At 41.2% G+C, this 18816-nt stretch overlaps 1 protein-coding gene across 1 annotated transcript in view; it reads right to left on the bottom strand.

The window, feature by feature from the left end:
* atrn (attractin) overlaps positions 1-18816 on the bottom strand; it is a 152641-nt gene that overhangs the window by 6936 nt on the left and 126889 nt on the right. The window contains exons 27-28 of the mRNA XM_032547559.1: positions 13710-13817; positions 2181-2295 (exon numbers count right to left, since the gene is read on the bottom strand). Coding sequence (XP_032403450.1) covers positions 2181-2295; positions 13710-13817 — 223 coding nt within the window. The remainder of the gene's footprint in view (positions 1-2180; positions 2296-13709; positions 13818-18816) is intronic.

Genomic DNA, 18816 nt, shown 5'->3' with positions numbered 1-18816 from the left:
GAACGGTAAGTTGTTTCTCCACCCTTAGCACATAGAGCAACATGTACACAGGTGTGATTGACAGCACTAAGACCCTCCTCCAGGCTCTGATTGGTTTTTTCGGTGTATTTCAGTAGATGGCAGTAGGACCACAGGGAGGAGGTGGTGGAGTTTGATTTTTTCACAGATTATCTGTCTCATTTTATCATGACATTTTGATCATTTTAACAAATATGGGGAAAAAAAACAACATTTATTTATTTAAAAAAAAGTTAGCTACTGCAGCTTTAATGTGCTAGTCCAACGTGAAGCATCATGGGTATTCACTGGGGTTGTGGACCAGAAGTAGATAAGAATCCTGAATACTTCAGACTAAAAATTCTTAGAAATTACAACAGTTCAAACATCAAATATGCTTCAATGTACATTAGTTATTAATGCACTCGGTGGAAACTGTCTTGGCAGAGGCAAAAATGTACTGTATTGTTTTTTCCACTGAAATGGAGGGAAAATAGAATTTTGATGAATAATTGATATGTGCTTTGAACCCCTTTACTTTGGAACCCCTTTATAAAATCCAGTGTGAACCATTGATTTCAGAAGTAATCTACATAAACTGAACTTAGTGTTTTTAGGTGTGAATACTTTTGGAAGCCACTGCAACTGATGTGAAACAGCTAGAAGTCGTAGCATCGGTCTGGTGTTTCTTCCTCAGATTCCTCCGATCGTTAATCTTTCTGTCGGTACTAATCTTTTTTCATCAACGATCATTTTTCAATAGCATTCAACCATCTCTCTGCTATGTTTCCCTTCTCCTTTGATCTAACATTTATTTTTGTTATCCTTTTTCCCCAGGATAGCCTGACTTGCTTCCTTCCTCCGTGGACTTTAACAAAAACTTCTTTTTCTTTTTTTACCACCACCATGTTGCTTCGCCTCTCACAGTTTCAGTCCCCAGACCCCGCGTGCGCTCAGGGCTCTTATTAATTACCGTAAAGTCCTTTTGTCAAAACAAAAGTGGCCCCGGCTCTCGGCAGATCGCTCTCCGCCCCCATGGGGCGCCGTTTGTCCAAACCGTGTGAGGTGCGCTCTGCCGTCGCCTGCCGCTACAAACGCTTTTAACTCGCTTCCCCATCCGGTCGTCGCCGCCGCTTTTCGAAAACTCTCCGTCGTCCGCGCCGCGGCCTCCCGTCACATCTGTCTTCTCTCTGCTTCCAAGATGGCCACCCTTACGCCCCGCCAAACACCCGCAGAGATGACTCCAGCTTGTGTTTGAAGGCTTGCTTGGGTAATCTGAGCCAACGTAAAACTCGCTCTTAGATCAGACGACGAGCAAATGCGTGCAGCCTCCACCGGGAGCGGGGAGGGCGTGTGATCCCGGCTGCTCCTCTGGGAGTTCACGTTCTGCTGCGAGCTGTTTGTTCTCCGTGAGGTTAACTGCATTAATCATAAGTGATAAACACGGCGGATTGGAAATGCTGTGCCTCAGAGAGTGTTAATACATGTTAATGATGTGTGCAGCGATGCACAGAAATACCGCGACCTCATCGCCTGCGCTGCAGCTCTGACGTAAAGGTTTTCAGCATTTTAATGGAATCTGCTTGAGATGAAATGAGCATTCATTTGAAATTAGTTTGTAAAGGTAACGTGTTTTTTTGTTGTTGTTGTTTTTTTGCATTTACAACACCAAGTATTCATAAAGAACGACCCAGATTTGTCGGATTAAAAGTAACTTTAAAAATAATCTTTAAGGAGGTATTAAGCATACTTTTCATTACAAATGAAATGGATTGAGATGTAAGATGTTCAAAACTTGGGATATAGTTTTGTAACCAAACCCGGCTTCAAAGCCCTGCTTCATCCCTGACATGTTTGTTGAGACGTCCCACTTGATGCGCTGTTAAGAAACGTTTTTCCTGTCTGTGCAAATGTCTTACGATCCGTCTCCATAGCTTTAATATGAATTGTTCATTTTTAGTAAAGCCCAAAGTTTGTGTCTGTTAAACCAAGGATGAACTGAACAACAAAGGACAAAAAGAGAAGGAAGTGAACCGGGTTGGAGGAGCCCGAAGGACTGAAACTGTGATGCTCCAACTAACCAAAGCAACAGAATGTAGTAGAAAGGAAGAATGTCAGATCAAAGGAAATGTCTAAAAAAAAAAAGCAAAAAAAAGCAAAAGCAGTCAGCAGCTGCATCTTACCAGACTGTCCTGGAGGAGGGATGCCACCGGAGCCTCTGGGTAACCGTACAAAGATGGAGAGCACGGCGGCTTTGTTGCCAGAGCAAGGCTCAAGGGCGATGGGTTTTGGAACGGACTGTGGAAAGAAAGAGGGGGGAAAAAAAGAGCGTTACACATCACTAGCCGGCTAAATCCGAGCGATCACAGTAGCTTTGCTGCTTCTGTTCTCATCTGTGTCAGCAACAAGCATGACAAAAAAAATACTACTTATTTTCAGCAGAGATAAACAAAAGATCCGCAATCGCAAATTGGACCCACCGCTCCCCTCCACCCACACCGAGCTCAGCGCCGTCAGCCGGATCAGCTTCATTGCGAAGACAACGGTAGTGAGATTTACGTCGGTGTTCTCCAGACATCTCGGGCTGCGTGACACACCTGACTCTCTAAAAACCAACAGCTCCTGTTTATCAGCATCTCATCCATATGTGGAGATGAGTCTCAGGAGGATGTAAACACTGTCCTGTAAACACTGTCCTGGATCCACTGCGGCTCGCCTCCTGCAAAATTCATGGGCTTTACCTGGACGAACAGAGTGTGGGTACAGAGGCCGCCGCCGCCGCCGCATCCCGATAACTTTTCTAAGTCTCGTTGGGTTTGTGTTTGGAATTCGCAAAGGCCAGTGTGAGAAACTGGGCCATGTCACGGTTACACACACCGCTGACACTGCCCAGAACGCAGCCGGCTGGTTTTTATTCCCCAAAGAGTCGGGTTTAATCCCCCAAGAGGGAATGCCGCTGGAGTTTAAGTTGGTGTTTCCGTACAGTGTTGCACCCCCTCACACAGGTCCATCATAACTCATCTCTGTCATTGTAACGGACACACACACGCACACACACACACACACCCCTTACAGCAGTAGTAATGTTATTCAGGCTTTGACCCATTTTACATATTTATTCTCTGCTCCATCTCTCCACGCTGCAGCTTTCATACGCGACGGCCGCCACATGTGGATGAGGCGTAAAGACCCCGATGAGCTAGTGTGTAGATTTACCGCATTGTAGCACAGAGAAGTCTGTCTTCCAATATAATGTACTGTATGTCTCTGTGCTAAAGTATAGAAGTGTTTAACTGCCAGAGTTTGGAGATAAATTCAGGAGAAATATCTCGTTTAAACCAGGAAACATTCTCGTTACGACGATTAAAAAGAAACTCAATATAACGAGATTTATACGTCATTAAAACCAAAATATCTTCCCTTAAAAATAAGAAAGGTCGCAATAGTAAAACAGCAGAACCTCTTGGAAGTTTTAGGAGAATCATGGCGAGCCGGTTTACGCCTTTTTAAGAAGTCGTAATGGTAAACGGGAAATGGCTTGTATCTCTATGACACTTTATGAAGTCCATAGGACTTCACTCTACGTTCACCAAATCATCCATTCACACACTGATCTGTTAGAGTGTATTTTTATGTCTTGTTAAGATGGCAAAGTTCTCGTTTTAACGACATAAAATTCATCTCAATAAAATGGGAAAGTTTCTTAAAAGGGGAATCTTTCTCGTCATATTATAATCCATTAATTAAATTTAACATATTGCAGTTCTGGGCCTAGTTTGAATGCGTTGAAGTGTTTGGCTAGAATGTGACCAAATTTGCATATAAGTATTCTCTTGCACAGATTTCTTTGTTCCCATTTCTTCTGGATTTTACAGAAAATGGGACTTCGTGGGAATTTGAATAAAGTCTCAAATTCCTTCAAGTTAATGCTTCTGTTGTTGGAGGCTTGAAGGAACCCAACAACAACAGGGTCCGAACACATATTCCCATCTTTCTCATGATCCTGAACTCATCTGAGCCCAGACTGCTTCATACCCTTAAAGCATTCACACCTTTAATCAAACTCCAGTTTGTTTGCCTAGAAAGCCCGGTTCGTTTGAGGAGTTGTGAATGCGTGATCAAACTCTGATGTAATCAAAGCGAACGCTAGTCTGCCTACAAACCTCGGCCTCGGTTCGGTTGAAGTGAACTCTGGTGCAGTTCGAACGCCAAGCGGACCAGAGATCGGTCTAAAAGCAGGAAGTGGACTACAGTGCAGTACAGTACCAGGCAGTCTGGGCCAATAGAACCAAACAAATGAGTGAGTCTAGTGCTAGCGGGAGAAATGGCTTGTGGTTGTTTACCAGAGACAAAAGAGAAATCCTACAACCGCTAAAATCTGATGCCACACCATTTTTGCTTGCATTGAAGTTACGCTGATTTTCTTCTGAGGTTTTCATGACGTTTCCCTCAGTAGTACTTGGGGCAGCACCACCACAGGCGAGGAGGTGGACAGGTTTTTCAATTAGTTTGGTTACGTAGCAAAACGTAACAAATGTTGGTTTCGTAGTCGAGTCTATTGGACCATCAGGTGTGAAAACAACTTAAATCCATGCCGACTAAGTGGTTCAACAATATGATTTCAGATATTGACAGTTTTCTTCATGTTTTTTTGTCCTCCTTTTACTTCCAGGAGAAAATTAGGCCATTTTAAAAAGCTAAAGCCTGTGTACAAACCCCCCGAAGGCATTTTTTGCATGAAAAAAAGACACTAATATTACAGATTCTTTGCCAAAAATTGGCTCCTGTTTTTTTCTGCTCATGAGTAATTGCAGAGCGATTGCAGTAAGCTGCTGGGAACTTCTGTTGTCATGAATCTTTGAACAAAGACACTTCCTAACAACTTGTGTATGTCTCTCCATACGCGTCTCGGAGCTCAAAACACTTTGGAGCTGCGCCGGTGCGCACATGCGGCCCCGCAGTCTCCCAAGGAGCAGACAGAGGTCAACAGTTCAGCTGCAGACAAATGGGCTCCTGCTGGGATGGAAACTCGGCCCGAGCAGCGCTCGGAGCCACAAAAGCCGGCGGATATTAAAGTCGGTCGCCGCTCCTCGGCCCCCGATGTGTGGAAATTTTATAAATAAATGATTCGACGACGTCCTGACGTGGAGAAATGAGCCTGACTAAAGTAAACAAATGACTTCAATTAAGAAGCGGGTCGCCGCTTTGTTTTATTTTCTTTCCATCTCCAGCTTCCACTGGGATCATCTTTTATTTTGCTCTTGTCAGGTTTTTAAACTGACTGAACTGGAGCCGCTGGATAGGACGTGGTTTACCCTGCAACCTTTGAATCAGAGAAGGAAAGATTTCGAACCAACTTATCAAAAATGGAAACACAGCTCCATCTTCCATGTAATGGTTTTCATTAAAGGAAAACATTTTGTTACCTTTTACTGATCTTTCACACGCTGCCCCTGGCTGTGGTTTGGAGGAATTTCCTTTGGCCTTTTTAACAGCATTAAACGGTCATTTAGAAGCATGAAATAGAATGAAATAATCCCAAGCCGATGAAAATGATTTGATGCTGTAGCATCCCTGCAGGAAAAATCCAATTCCTAAAGTGCTACGAATTCTGATTGGCTAACAGGTCTTCTGACAGGAAACAAAACTTTTTTTTAACCCGCAAAACTTTACAATCCCAAGTTGTACAGAATATGAAATAAATAAGAAGGAATAGCTCAAGGTCACATATTTTACTTTCATTTGAAATGTACTAATTTGTATTTCTGCAAAAATGTATCAGAAATGCTAAGAAGACTGACTTTATCTGACAAGAAAATCAACAGGGCTAAGAAGGTTCATCTATAGTGCAGTTCTTGAATAAAAACGCTTTTATTAACAAAAATCACTCTGTTTTAGTTTTCAAACGTGTTTGAAAATAACACCATGGCCAGTTAACATGACTGTAAGTCACAAGTACAGAGTTCAAACTCATTTTCAGAAATATCATTAGTCTTCCAGGCTATAATTACCAAAGTTCTTAGCAACTTTCCTACCATTTTTTTAAAGTACAGATGGTAGTATGGATAGATGGATGGTAGTATAGATAGACAGGTGGTAGTATGGATGGATGGAAGTATAGATAGATGAGTTGTAGTACAGATAGATGGTGGTAACATAGATAGATGGATGGTAGTATGGATAGATGGTGGTAGTATAGATAGATGGTGGTAGTATAGATAGATGGATGGTAGTATGGATAGATTGTAGTAGTATAAAAAGATAGATGGTAGTATAGATAGATGGTGGTAGTATAGAAAGATGGATGGTAGTATAGATAGATGATGGTAGTATAGATAGATGGTGGTAATATAGATAGATGGATGGCAGTATGGATAGATGATGGTAGTATAGATAGATGATGGTAGTATAGATAGAGGGTGGTAGTATAGATAGATGGATGGTAGTACAGATAGATGGATGGTAGTATGGATAGATGGTAGTACGGGTGGATGGATGGCAGTAAAGATGGATGGAGGGAGGGAGAGAGTTTCTGGTAGACAGCACAGATGGATGTAATCATTGATAGATTGATGAGTAATAGTTGTATGGATGGAACTGGTGATAAATGGAAGGATGGACAAATATATGGACTACATTAATTAATGGATATATAACAAAGGCTGCATGATGATTGTATTCAGTTATAAAAACCACCATGCAGGCAAGTCATTCATATTTACTGACAGTCGAGTAACGAGAACAAAAATCTTGTTTCCATTTAGCCTCAGGTTTTGTAATCTCCCAGCTGGCTAATTTTGTTTCAAAAGTGGAAGTATTATACCGGATCCTACCAAAAAAAACAAGCCCGGCTTGTTTAGGTTGCGTCTCCGCGGCCGGGTTGGCCTTGGGTAAAACGTATGTCTCACTTTACCGTCTTTAGACTAGAAAAATAACGAGCTGTGTCTGATAACACGAACGAACCTGCACACCTTGTGGAATAAAGCAAAGGCAGAGAGGCTGGCGCGTTTTAATTTCAAAGCTTAGGGCTGTTTTAATGCTCGGCTGCCAAACCCCATTTCCACTGCATTGTTTACATGCACCCATCGCATTCTCTCATTCCTGACATCAGATATGCACATGGGAGATGAAAATATCTGGAGGATCATATCTGGAATTGGAGGAGACTTGTTGTCGGACGGTGTGGGAATTTTTCCACTTCAACGGGACACTCGTCACTACACAACCAGAAGTTCAATTTCCACCTGAAGCTATGAGACAGGCGACTCACATTCGTATTTGTTAGAAAAACAAACCTCTGCGTCCCATTTTACACATACGCTTTCATCTTCAGTGTGGGGCGGATCAAACCCAGAGAAAATTCAATTACCTGCTTGTTTTAAATTCTCCGTGTCGGCTCTTTCTCTTTAAGATGTTTCCCCAAAGGTAGAGTCTTTTCCGGTGGTCCTGTATCTTAATAGCATTCCCCAGCAGATGCCTTTGTTTTATAGGATTTCAGCCGGCCGCTCGCAAGTCGCCACCCCCAACATCACCACTCTGGAGACTTATCTAGACCGGCCAGGCAGAGCGGTGAAAGGTTTTGTTAAATTACCTTCAGTAATTAGCCCAGCAGCACGTGGGATCGCTGCTGAGCCTACACACACACACACACACGCCGACACACACAACACACAAATGCATCTATAAAGGCGCTGATGTGGGCACACTTAGCTCGCCTTTCATCGTGTGTTCCTCAGCAGCAGCCAGAGCGCGTTGTTAGGTCTCACCAGGTACAGACGGCACCACTGAGGCAACTTCCAAGAGTTTTTATTCCTTTTCTTTGCCAAGAAATCGAGAGATTACGACGATAGCTCGAGCTATGCAAGACAATAAGCTGGAAAAACAAGCTGTATACACAGTTGACAGCAGCGGTTTGTGTATGCTGAATAAGCAGACAGCTACACCTTCCCCTCTTATTCAGGGCAGTTAGAATCACCATTATTTCAATTTGCTAAAAACCACAAGAATGAGAGAAAAATATGTGAGATTTACGCATTACTCTCTTCAAAGTCAGAAGTTTACATATAAAGTGACTGCTGTCCTTTTAAACTATGAGGGCTTTGGAAACCTCTGACAGGTTAACTGGCACATTTGAGTTAATTGGAGGCTCACTTGCAGAAGCATCTTAAAGGGGCTGTATGATGTATTTTCCAGCCACATGATGTCATTTTATAGCACAATCAAGTAACTATGTTACCTTCAGTTGCTACAAAAATGCTATTTATATCAAATATGACTTAAAATAAAGCTGACTTTATAACTTGACGCCTTGAAATTGGGCCTCTGTCTCTTTAAGAAGACTCCTGCTCTTTCTGAAACTCCGCCTTCAGGAAGTCATCACAACATGGCTCCTCTATTAACCCTTTAACAATGTTTTTAACCAACATTTCACTGAGAAGTAGCTGCTATAATTAACTCAGCAGATGTGTAGTTCCACCAGATGTTTGCTAATTGCTGCTGGCTAGTCTGAAGGAGGAACTCCAGCAAGCCGTTATGTGAAGCTTGTGGAAGGAAGCCTAGAAAGTTTGACACAAGTCATACAGTTTAAAGGCAATGCTACCAAATATTGAGAATACAGATATAAACGTCTGATTTTGAAGGCATATACAAATAAATCTCTGACTATTTTTTCCCCCATTATTGTTTCGCTTAACAAAAAAAAAAAAAAAAGTGGTCATTTTAACCAACTTAAAATGAGAAAAGTTTGGTCTGACTGAACTTCAGACAGTGACCAATTGTCATGCAAATTTTGAGCAAAATCTTAAAAGGTTGCCAATAACTAATAAATCCCTAATAAATGATAAAGTACTTAGAATTATCTTGCAACCCAGAACAGGAATTAGAACGGTAACACTTTATTTGACGGATTGTGAATAAGACTGACATGACACTGTCATAAACATGAGTAAGTCTTTATGAATATTTATGACTGTTGTCATAACGTGTCATTCGGTAAATCATGACACTTTTAATACAAAGTTGACATTATTCAAAATGTCTTTGTTATGACAACTTGACATTAACCTAGAAATCATGATCTGACATAAATTTGTTATAAAAGTATTACTGATTAAAAGTTTAATCAGTACCAAACTTAGAGTCCAGAGAAACTACTTCCAAAACAGGAACATCTAGTTTATATTCTTCACTTCATAGAAGTGAAAAATATTCACTTCTTCTGCTTTGCAACCCAGAACAGGAACATTTAGTTTATGTGCTTTAGATTAACATTTAGCACCATCTACTTCATAGAGTCAAACATGGAGAACCAACATTTAGTTCATGCATACTTTTCTTGTTTGTTGTTTCTCTTTTTGCTCTTTCCTTTGGTTTATTGTTTTGTTTGTATTTCCTTCTAATTCATGTAAACACTTTAAACTGCCTCATTGCTGAGGATGTGCTATATAAATAAAATTACTTTACCTTAACAATAAGAAAAAGAGAGGGGGAAAAAAAGACGTAAATTAGGCATTTTTTTATTTACTGGTTTGAAGTAAATCAACCAGGTTACACAAAGCGTAATTTGAGTCCAAACATCTCAGAGGAAATGGAAAGTTCTTCCTCTGTTCCAGTGTTTTCCACTTTTCATTTTTTCCCCCCCAAGTTTCATGCACAGGCCCTCCAGTGGATGGGAGTGTTTGTTACGTGTTTCCGTCTCCCCTTTAACGCGCCGACTCTTTTTCAGAAAACAAGAAAGCGATCGGAAAAACTTCTTTGCAAAATTTTCCATCAACCTTTCCTAACAGACTATTTGTGAGAAATCAATGTGTAGCCCAACATCTGGCTCCAACTGCATTTTCTCATACATTATTTTCTCTTTCCACAAATTTTCAAACATGGGAAGAAAAAAAAAAAAAAAAAAGCCCCAGTCTGCATAGAAACGGTTTAGAGCCCGATAAGGGAAGCATTCAAGGCATTTAAGCATGTTCACATGAAGCCCTGTAGAAAACCCAGCCAAGCACCTACAATTCAACAGAACCCTGTGAGTGAAGGTGCCAACAGCACAGCACAATTACGGCAGATAAAAACAGTCCTCTTTCTGCCTACACACACACACACACACACCCCCACGCACACACGCCCACACACATCCACACACCAGTCCCACTTTCCTCTTGTCCCCGTCTGTGTCTCGGAATAAAAGCAGAGAAGAAAGTGTCACAAAAGTAATCATCTGTTTGCGATGCTGGAGCTGCAGGCCTCATTTGGCACAAACCAAGTGTATATTTCTCATTGAGGAAGCAAAGTTTGGACTTTCCTTCAGAAAAGCATAAACAACTTTAATGATTTTCAACTCCCTGTGCGGTGCTCGGCTTTTTATACATTCCGATTGCAGGTCTTAATATACTATCGTGGCATCCTGATAAAAAAAAAAAAAAAAAAAGAAAACAGGCATGAAAACAAGGGGAATAACCCGCGTCCAACGCTGCTCAATCCGAGTTGGGGAGGAGATAGGATAGAGCGCACTCACAGTCTGAGCAGGTGATGGCACAGAAAGCTGAAGAGGAAGATCTAAATTGGATCTCTGCTCCTGGGCTGCTTTAGCCCTGATGGAGAGGAGGAGAGCAGGCTGGGAAGAAAGGCGAGAGAAAAAAGAAAAAGGAGGTCTAGAGACAGGAGAAGAAAAGTTAATTCATAAGACGGAGGAGGAGGCCGGCTGGATTTAACAGCAAGTTTCATCTTTTTCTCTTTATGACAAACCGCAAACGTGCGCACACAGGGCGACACCCACACGAACTCATAAACACCGCGAAAAAATACAAAACATAAAAGCCCATTGCACACAGAGAACCAGCAGATAAGGCCAAAAAAAAAAAGGAAGCCCAGGCAGCTGATAAAGGCCAGGAGGGAGAGTAAATTAGAGGAAACATAAGAGATGACGGACAAGAGAGGAGAGAAGACACCAGGAAAGAGACGAAGACGTCTGTGTCTCCATTACAAAAGTGAGCAAATATTTGTTTTGGTACGGAAAGACAACAAATACAGTGGTAGAGAAAGATAAATATAGAGCTGCTAAAAGATAATTGTGTGGGAAAAAGCTAAGAGGAAAACACACAGGGCCTTAAAGAGATCAACAAAACGGATCTGTAAGAGAAGACGAGAAGAGCAGCAACACTAATGGAAACCAAGACGAAGGTGGGAAACTGACAGAGATAAAGTAAGAAAACTTACATTTCAGAACAATCTCAGATTTGTTTGTATTTCATTGACTAACAGGATTGGTTCTGCCCTGCACTGAAAGCAACACCGTTTGCTGTACAAATTGGGAATCCATTCAGGGAAAATAAATGATATCAATTTATTTCTCTTTACGTTCGCGGCTCGGCAACAGCAAAACAAAACAACAACAACAAAAACACACAAAAACTAAGGCAAACCAAAAATGTAAAAACAAATCCAGTGATTTTCACTGTGGGGCAAGCCACAGAACCAGCCTGTATAGCTGTCATTTATGAATGTTGTTGCAGAAGAATCCAGGAAACAGAAAGTAGATGAGTCTCACAGGACAGGAAAGGATGTCTCAATTCAAACAGCTCCAAAAAACGTACGAGCAGAAAGTGGGAAAAGAAGTGAAGAGAAGCCGGGGAGGGAAAAAAGGAAGAAGGTTGAAAGGAGTGGATGACACAACGTCTACAGGAGAGAGACGAGTTCAGAAATTTAAAAAAAAATTAAATAAATAAAAAATTCTCCTCAAGCATTCAACTCTCTTGCAGATCTTCCCGGGAAGCAGCCTTTACTGGGAGTAACCTTGTGCTCCCGAGCCGAATCCCTGGAGATGCATGGGCCCTGTCAGAGCCGGGCCCCCCCCCCCCCTCCCCGAGCCACCGTTCTGAAACAGCCCCTATAATTCCACACTACATCTGCATTCAGAGGTCGTTCATCACTCGGTGCACAGTCACAGGTACGCTCGCCTGCGGCTCCGCGCCCACCAAGAGCCTCGCTGCAATTCCTGTAACTCTGCCAAACTTTAAAGAGGATAAATTATGGAAAAAGAAAAAAAAACTTCACTTTTACTCAGCTCCACCGCATATATCTGGTAGTTTAAAGTTAGCATCAAATCAACCCCTAAAGTTCAGATTTGCTGGGGAAGTAGAAGCTCCCCCTGGTATTTCTTGTCCCGGCTTTCACCTCAAATCAAGTGGCAATCCCCACCCCGGAATGAAAAGTTAAAAAAAAAAAAAAGAAAAAAAAGGTTTCTACTGCGGTTTTGCTTTGCAGTTTAATGTTTAACTCACATCAAAAGTTAGATATACTCTCAGCTCTGTTTAGTCCACTTTAATCCAACTCCGGTTCGTTTGTCTTGAAAGTCCGGTTCGTTTGGGGAGGCAGGAACGCCAACGATCAAACTCTGATGACGACCACAAAAAAAAAGAAGCCAACTCTGGTCCATCTAAAAACCCAGCTCTCTGTTTGGTTGAAATGAACTCTGGTGCGGTTCGAATTCAAACGTGAACACCAAGCAGACCGGCGAGTGCTCTAAAAGCAGGAAGTGAACTGTAGAGCAGAGCATTTTGGGTAAATCCAACCAAAACAAATGAGCGTATTTATCACTAGCAGTACAAATGGCTCCCAGTCAACCAACACTTTAATCTTGGAGATTGGAACCAACCCCCAATTGATCCTGCATGGATGAAGCAGGTACAGATGGACAGATGGATAAAAGAAACTACATCTTTATACTCTACACCACATATCAAACTCAGGACCCGGGGGCCAAATCTGGCCCGCCACAGCTTTTCATGTGGCCCTCTGGACTCCAAATTACACCAATAAGACTCTCCAGATTTTCCACAAAATGCACACAAAAACAGATCCCCACATTATTTCTAATTTTACTGACATTTTTCCTCAAAATTGGCCAAAAACATTGGGTTTAAGTGACTGCTGCCTCAGCCTTACTTGATGTCAACTTATAGACCTTATAGACATAGCGATTAATAAAAAGTCACATTGTATATTAGAGCAAAAATCATAGAAAGTCCTTTCAAATATTTCTAGATTAGCACCACAAAACCTGTGATTTGGATTACAGGAAAACCAACAAAAACAGCCACAAAATCCTGGACGGGCTGATCAGGGTGAAAAGATGTTCAATATCATTTTATTTTAAGAAACACTTGTTGAATGCTGAAACAGCTACTTATTGATATTTTAGCAATTTAATGGGTTTTTTATCAATACATTCTGGCACAATCAACCCATTCACATTTTTGATATGGCCCAAAATGAAAAATGAGTTTGACATTTTTCTGTTACACTCTCTCCACTGTGGAATAAAACATGAAAACAGACCTAAAATCCGAATGCTTTCTCTGTTCATAACTAGAATTGGGAACTAGTTGACGAGATACAACTACTTAAATGTGTCATTACTCAATAAACTCCTTTAAATGTGCTAAATGTCAATTCTACCATCAAGGATATTTAGGTTCAACCTTAGAAATCCTGTTATCAGAGAAGATGTAAATCATGTAACATTGAACTGAAACTACCACGACTAATCCAGGTCAGTTTAGAAAGAAACCACGACATTCTGAACAGCAGCTAGCCGCTTCACATCTCCGATAGGACAGTGACAGAAGGAGCTCCCCTGATCATGGTCTGTTCAACGATGCCAAAAGATACATCTGCTGGGCTGAACTGAGGTTTCCGTGAGAGAAAGTTACACTCACCTTAACGTTTCCTCCTATCAGGTCAGGTGGCTCTTCGTCCGCCTCCAAAGCCACGTTGATGGTGGCAAAAGGCCGACTGGCCATCTGCTGCATCTCCCTCAGCAGTTGCTAGGAGAAAAGAAAAAAGAAAAAGGTAAATGACAGGTAAATAATGACTATAAATTGTCCCAATCTTCAATCAGCCAAATATCTTTGATGGCGATTTGGAACATGGGCAGCTGCTGAGTTAATGTGTCAGAACACGGCGTCTCCCTAAAGGCTCCGTCTTATTTGGAAACCTGCTCAATCCTCCTGGAACAACTCACTGTCTGTTGTTGTCAGACATTTGCATGATCTGCCTTAATTGAGAACATTCAGAGATATTTACGAAGACGGCCTCAGTCAGGATTTGATTTGCTACCAATCAGGGAGATTTAAGACTAAGTATTTGGAATCTAATCAAGTACGATGCTCTACCGCCGAGCGACAGTGGCCGCTGTGCGAGTCCCAGCTGGAGGATGTCAGCAAAGGTGATGGGTTTTTGTTCTGATTAGTGTCTCTTCAATTGTTTAAAAGGTCTCCAATATGAGTTCTAGAGCTTTTTCAATAAAAAATATGGCTAAACGTTTAGCCTGCAATGAAACTCCCAATGTCTTCAGTAAGGACATGCAGGGTATCGGGTTAAAAGCGGGCTCAATAAAACACTTTTCAGAGTGTTTTTATTTTTTGAAAGCCACATTTCATTCTTTTTCACTTCCCATTATGCACTACTTAGTTTTTTTTCCTAAATATAATGGGCTCAAAAGTATAAAAAACAAACAAAGGTATGTGGATGCATTTTGATGACTTTCAGTAAACAGGAGCGTGTAATCCAGCGACTGAGTTTGTTTGTGTGCGACTTCAGCTTCAGTTTGTTTTTGACAAAGAGAAACTTTCTGTATCCAGTAGAGACTCTATTTCAAAAAGTCTTGGAGATTTGAAACGCCATCTAGTCTATATTAATTTAGCTTTGAGACTGAAGAGACAACAATGAGCGGATCGCACCTCTTTGCTGCAGGGTACCAGGAATAAAAAAACAACAAATTCTGCTGTAATTATGAATAACAAGTCAGGGGAGCTGAGTTTTAAGTGGCAACAGTATTTATCATCCAAAAACTTAAACAGTCCAAATATATGTATTTGATTTCTGCTTTTTTAATGTATTTTTTTCTTACATTTACTTTATTTTCCAGTCTTGATTGTGTGTTGAACGGGAGAGGCACCACTCAATGTCCCGGGGCTTTCTTTTCTGTGGTCCTGTAAAGCTTTTACCTGGCAGTACTATTTTTTAGTCCATTCTGATTTCTCCTTTAGTAAAATCATATAAGATACGGAAGAGAATTGTAAGGTTAGGAAATTGTTTTCTTTGAATCCTAATTAAAGTCAGAATTCAGAGAAAAAATTCAGAACGGAGCAAGAGAGAGAAGGCTAATCATCGTATTTATGAACAACAAATTATGATGAAATTGACATCTTAAAAATGTCTTTGGCACTTTCTATTCCCAATTAGCAATGGCTGTTATTCACCGGTAGCATGGTTAGCATGCTACCTGTTTTTTCTTCTCTCTTGCTCCCTGGTAACCTGAATGAACCTGAGCGGTTCAACCGTCTGGGTTGTCTGTAGAAATCATAAGTCCCCACATTGAGTCTGTTATTGATAACATCGTTTACACATAAAGTCATTGAATATAAAAAATGCTGAACAGAAATAATTCCATGGTCACGTTGCATGTAGCACAAAACTCCATTTTGAGCCACTGATGAACCGAGCGCATCTAGACGTCTCTTAGAAAATGGATTCAAAAATGGACTCAAGAAACAAGGAACAAGGAACGCCTTGTTTCCTACACCGTATTTCCATGACATCATTTTAAACACCTCATTGATACTGAGCCTCAGAGTGTGGTAGTGGTAGCACTTATGCATGGTGCATTCACTGATTGGAAAAATAGTTGATTTTTCGGATTCTGACCAAACGGTCACCAGCGTCTTTCATGGACCATCTCTAGTATTAAGTAGCTTTAGTTGAAATCGATAACTCACAGCTCTCGTTGTAGGCCTATTAAAGAGGTTTCAGGGTAAGGGGTGAGGCGCTTTTAATCAAAATCTTACCATCAAAACTTCTTTTAAATTGTCAAAAAATGAAGAAAAAAAAAGAAATATGGTTATACAAAAAGCAGTTTTCGTAATCCAATACATGTCCATTAGAAAACACACAAACGGCACTTTCCAACTTCACTCCGGTAATTATGCATTTTCTAACAGTGCGAGGCAGCGGCCCATCCTCATTTTCTTTTGATTTATAACATGGACGTTGGCCAAAGGAGGAGGAGGAGCAGAGGTTATTACGGAAGGACGGAGAGGAGGACAAGAAACAGAAGCTAACAAATACGAAGAGACGATGATGTAGGAGAATTAGAGTGGAGGAAGAGGAGATTGACCTAAAAGAGCCGGTGCGTGGACGACATCAGGACAAACGGATGAGAGGGGTACTTCCATCACTGACCGTCAAAGTAAAGAAACCCGAACTGTCAAAATACCTGATTACTAACTCAGACACAACAGTTAAAAGAACAAGAGAAATCAGATCTAGTTGGAGAAAATCCAAAGAACCTCAACAAAGTGTTTTTAAAAAAAGCGTCGACTATTGATCATCATCACTTCTGTCTGCTGGCACTGCAACTCAAAAAGAACTCAAACTGCACCAAAGAGGCTCGATGTGCGCGTGGTTCCGGTTTTGTTTGTAGACCCAACAATCACAAGTGGCGTGACACATTCCTCTGGCCTTCGTCTCATTAAAAAGAAGAAGAAGAAAAAAAAAAGAGTTGCAAGGTGCAGGCTGCTGCAATTCCAGCTGAGGAGCGCGCCCACAGTCGGAATCGCACATAAAATATTTGTGCAGCGAGAGGCCACCGGTCCCCCTGGTGAACCTCTTGACAGCTTTCAATTAATCTGCTGAGTGCTTTCATCCTCTGTGAAGCTGCCAAATGGGCTTATTGACATGTTAGCACCTTTCTCCTAAATGTGACACTTAGAATGATATCCTTTCTATGGGTCACAGTAGCAGCCGGAAGCAAACTCTCTCTCTCTCTCTCTACGGTAAAACTTGAAGAAAACGTATTTATCACAGATTCTCTTCATAGAGCACACCAACCCCCCTTAAACTCTTGCAACAGTTCCAGATTTCTCAGCTCAAAACAGCTGAGCAAAAGAGAGCCTCAGTTCTTTTCCTTTAACAAAAAGAGCCATCGATATTTGTTATGAGGTGATATTTCAGATTCCCAGCATCCTGAAATCTTAAGTGGCAAAACAAGAGCAATCAGGATCACAGCAGTTCACTGTTTAGCATGTCGCACCTGTGGTGCCGTGTTTGCCTGTCATTGCGCCCCGGCTGACAACCAGCAGTGATGAAGCCAGCATGGTTTCTGGAAATATCGGGCAAGCCGGTTGGAAGCCCAGTAACACCGCACCGATCAGTGCCTTCCATTTATTGGATCACTACTTTTTAATTTTGGATTTTCCGACAACAAAGGGTCTGTTTTTAAGAAAACAGAATCGAAGAGGTAGCAGTAGTAAGCAGCGGTGGGACTCGATAAACAAACCTTTAAAATCGGGTTAATTACAGGGTCGGTAATTACTTAATTGCGACCGACTGCATTTTAGAACGTTAATAAACTCTCGGATAAATAAATAGACATCTGAGCTCAACAACAAAGATGTTTATTTAATCTCTTAATTTGAGGTTATTCAACCATCAGATCAGTGAAAAGTGCTTTTATATTTATTCAGCTTTCCAGTGTTTCAGGAACTTCTTAAAAAAAAAATCCTTCTCTAAAAATGTGAACTTTGGACGCCGACACTAGTGTTGGGGTCGTCTGTCCTGCTGCTACATGTTTGGTATTGAGATGCTATTTTAGCCTTGAATAGCTTAGCTGATGGGCTAACTCCTTTTAGCTCAATTGAACGTAACAATAGACTTCTCCATTGTCCCATCACATCGTTTTTTGAAGCATAAATTAACCCCTACCGAGCCAAGAGAAGCAGCTTTATCATCCATTGCTGTTTGTGAATGTCACTTGTGCCTAAGATTTTCTCCAAGCTCAAAATCCAAAACAACACCGTCCATTTACTGCTCACCGTTGAAATATTATTCCTCTGACTGCAAGTAATGTTTTGCAGAGACCAGGCCAGTCTGATGGAGATTTTGTGGAGGGAGAGAAACATTAGGGTCATGGTAAGGAGGCCTTCCAGCATCAACGATTCAGAAATGAATCGCTGCGGATAACTCGTCAAAATACCAGAGGCGTCATGCAAAAAAGCTGCTCAACAATTAGAAGCAGGAGGTGGCGGCTGTAATGTCAAAAAAGTTTGCTTTTTTTCATTAACTATTGAAAAGGCTGTGACTAATTTTAGAAAAGCCATTGTTTCATAAAATATGAATAAAAAAACAGATTTTTGTTTTTATAATAGATAATCCCTTTCCATCGTTTCGTTGAGAGATTCTCGTGAAAAACTAATTAGCGGATGGACGGTCTTTCTGGACGGAGTGACCGTCCAGAAAGACAATAAAAGAAAAAACTTTTAGACAATAAGATTCAAACCTGGACGTAAAAAAAAACGTTCCATGTTCGTTTTCCATTTTGAATCCAACCCGTAACTACAACCAAATTCCGGACTTTTCCAGACTGTGTAGAAACTAGAACTCCTCCTCACCACAAGACCCAACATACCCATTACGTTTAAAACCCACAAGTTGATCCACAAAGCTCTTGTCACGCACACTCAATATTTTCCAGTAACAGGAGCTTCGTTAGCAACGTTTCAGATTAATAAAGCATCATAAAGCTGCTGATGAAACGGAATGTGAAAAAGCCTCACTGCAAAGGAAGTACAATATTGGAGCGAGTTCATTAAAGCTCCGCACGTCAAAGAGAAAACCAAACATAAACTCACGACACACAAAACACACAATTAGAAGCTTTAAATAGAAAGATAACAGTAAAGCGAACACAGCCATAAAGTATGAATGAATCCAAATCACAGAGGCAAAGACCGACGACTAAAACCAGGCCGGAGCGTCTGATTGGCT

Source organism: Xiphophorus hellerii, chromosome 19 (assembly GCF_003331165.1).
Source record: "Xiphophorus hellerii strain 12219 chromosome 19, Xiphophorus_hellerii-4.1, whole genome shotgun sequence".
In the NCBI taxonomy this organism is placed as follows: domain Eukaryota; kingdom Metazoa; phylum Chordata; class Actinopteri; order Cyprinodontiformes; family Poeciliidae; genus Xiphophorus; species Xiphophorus hellerii.
This window is presented reverse-complemented; position numbering and strand designations above follow the sequence as displayed.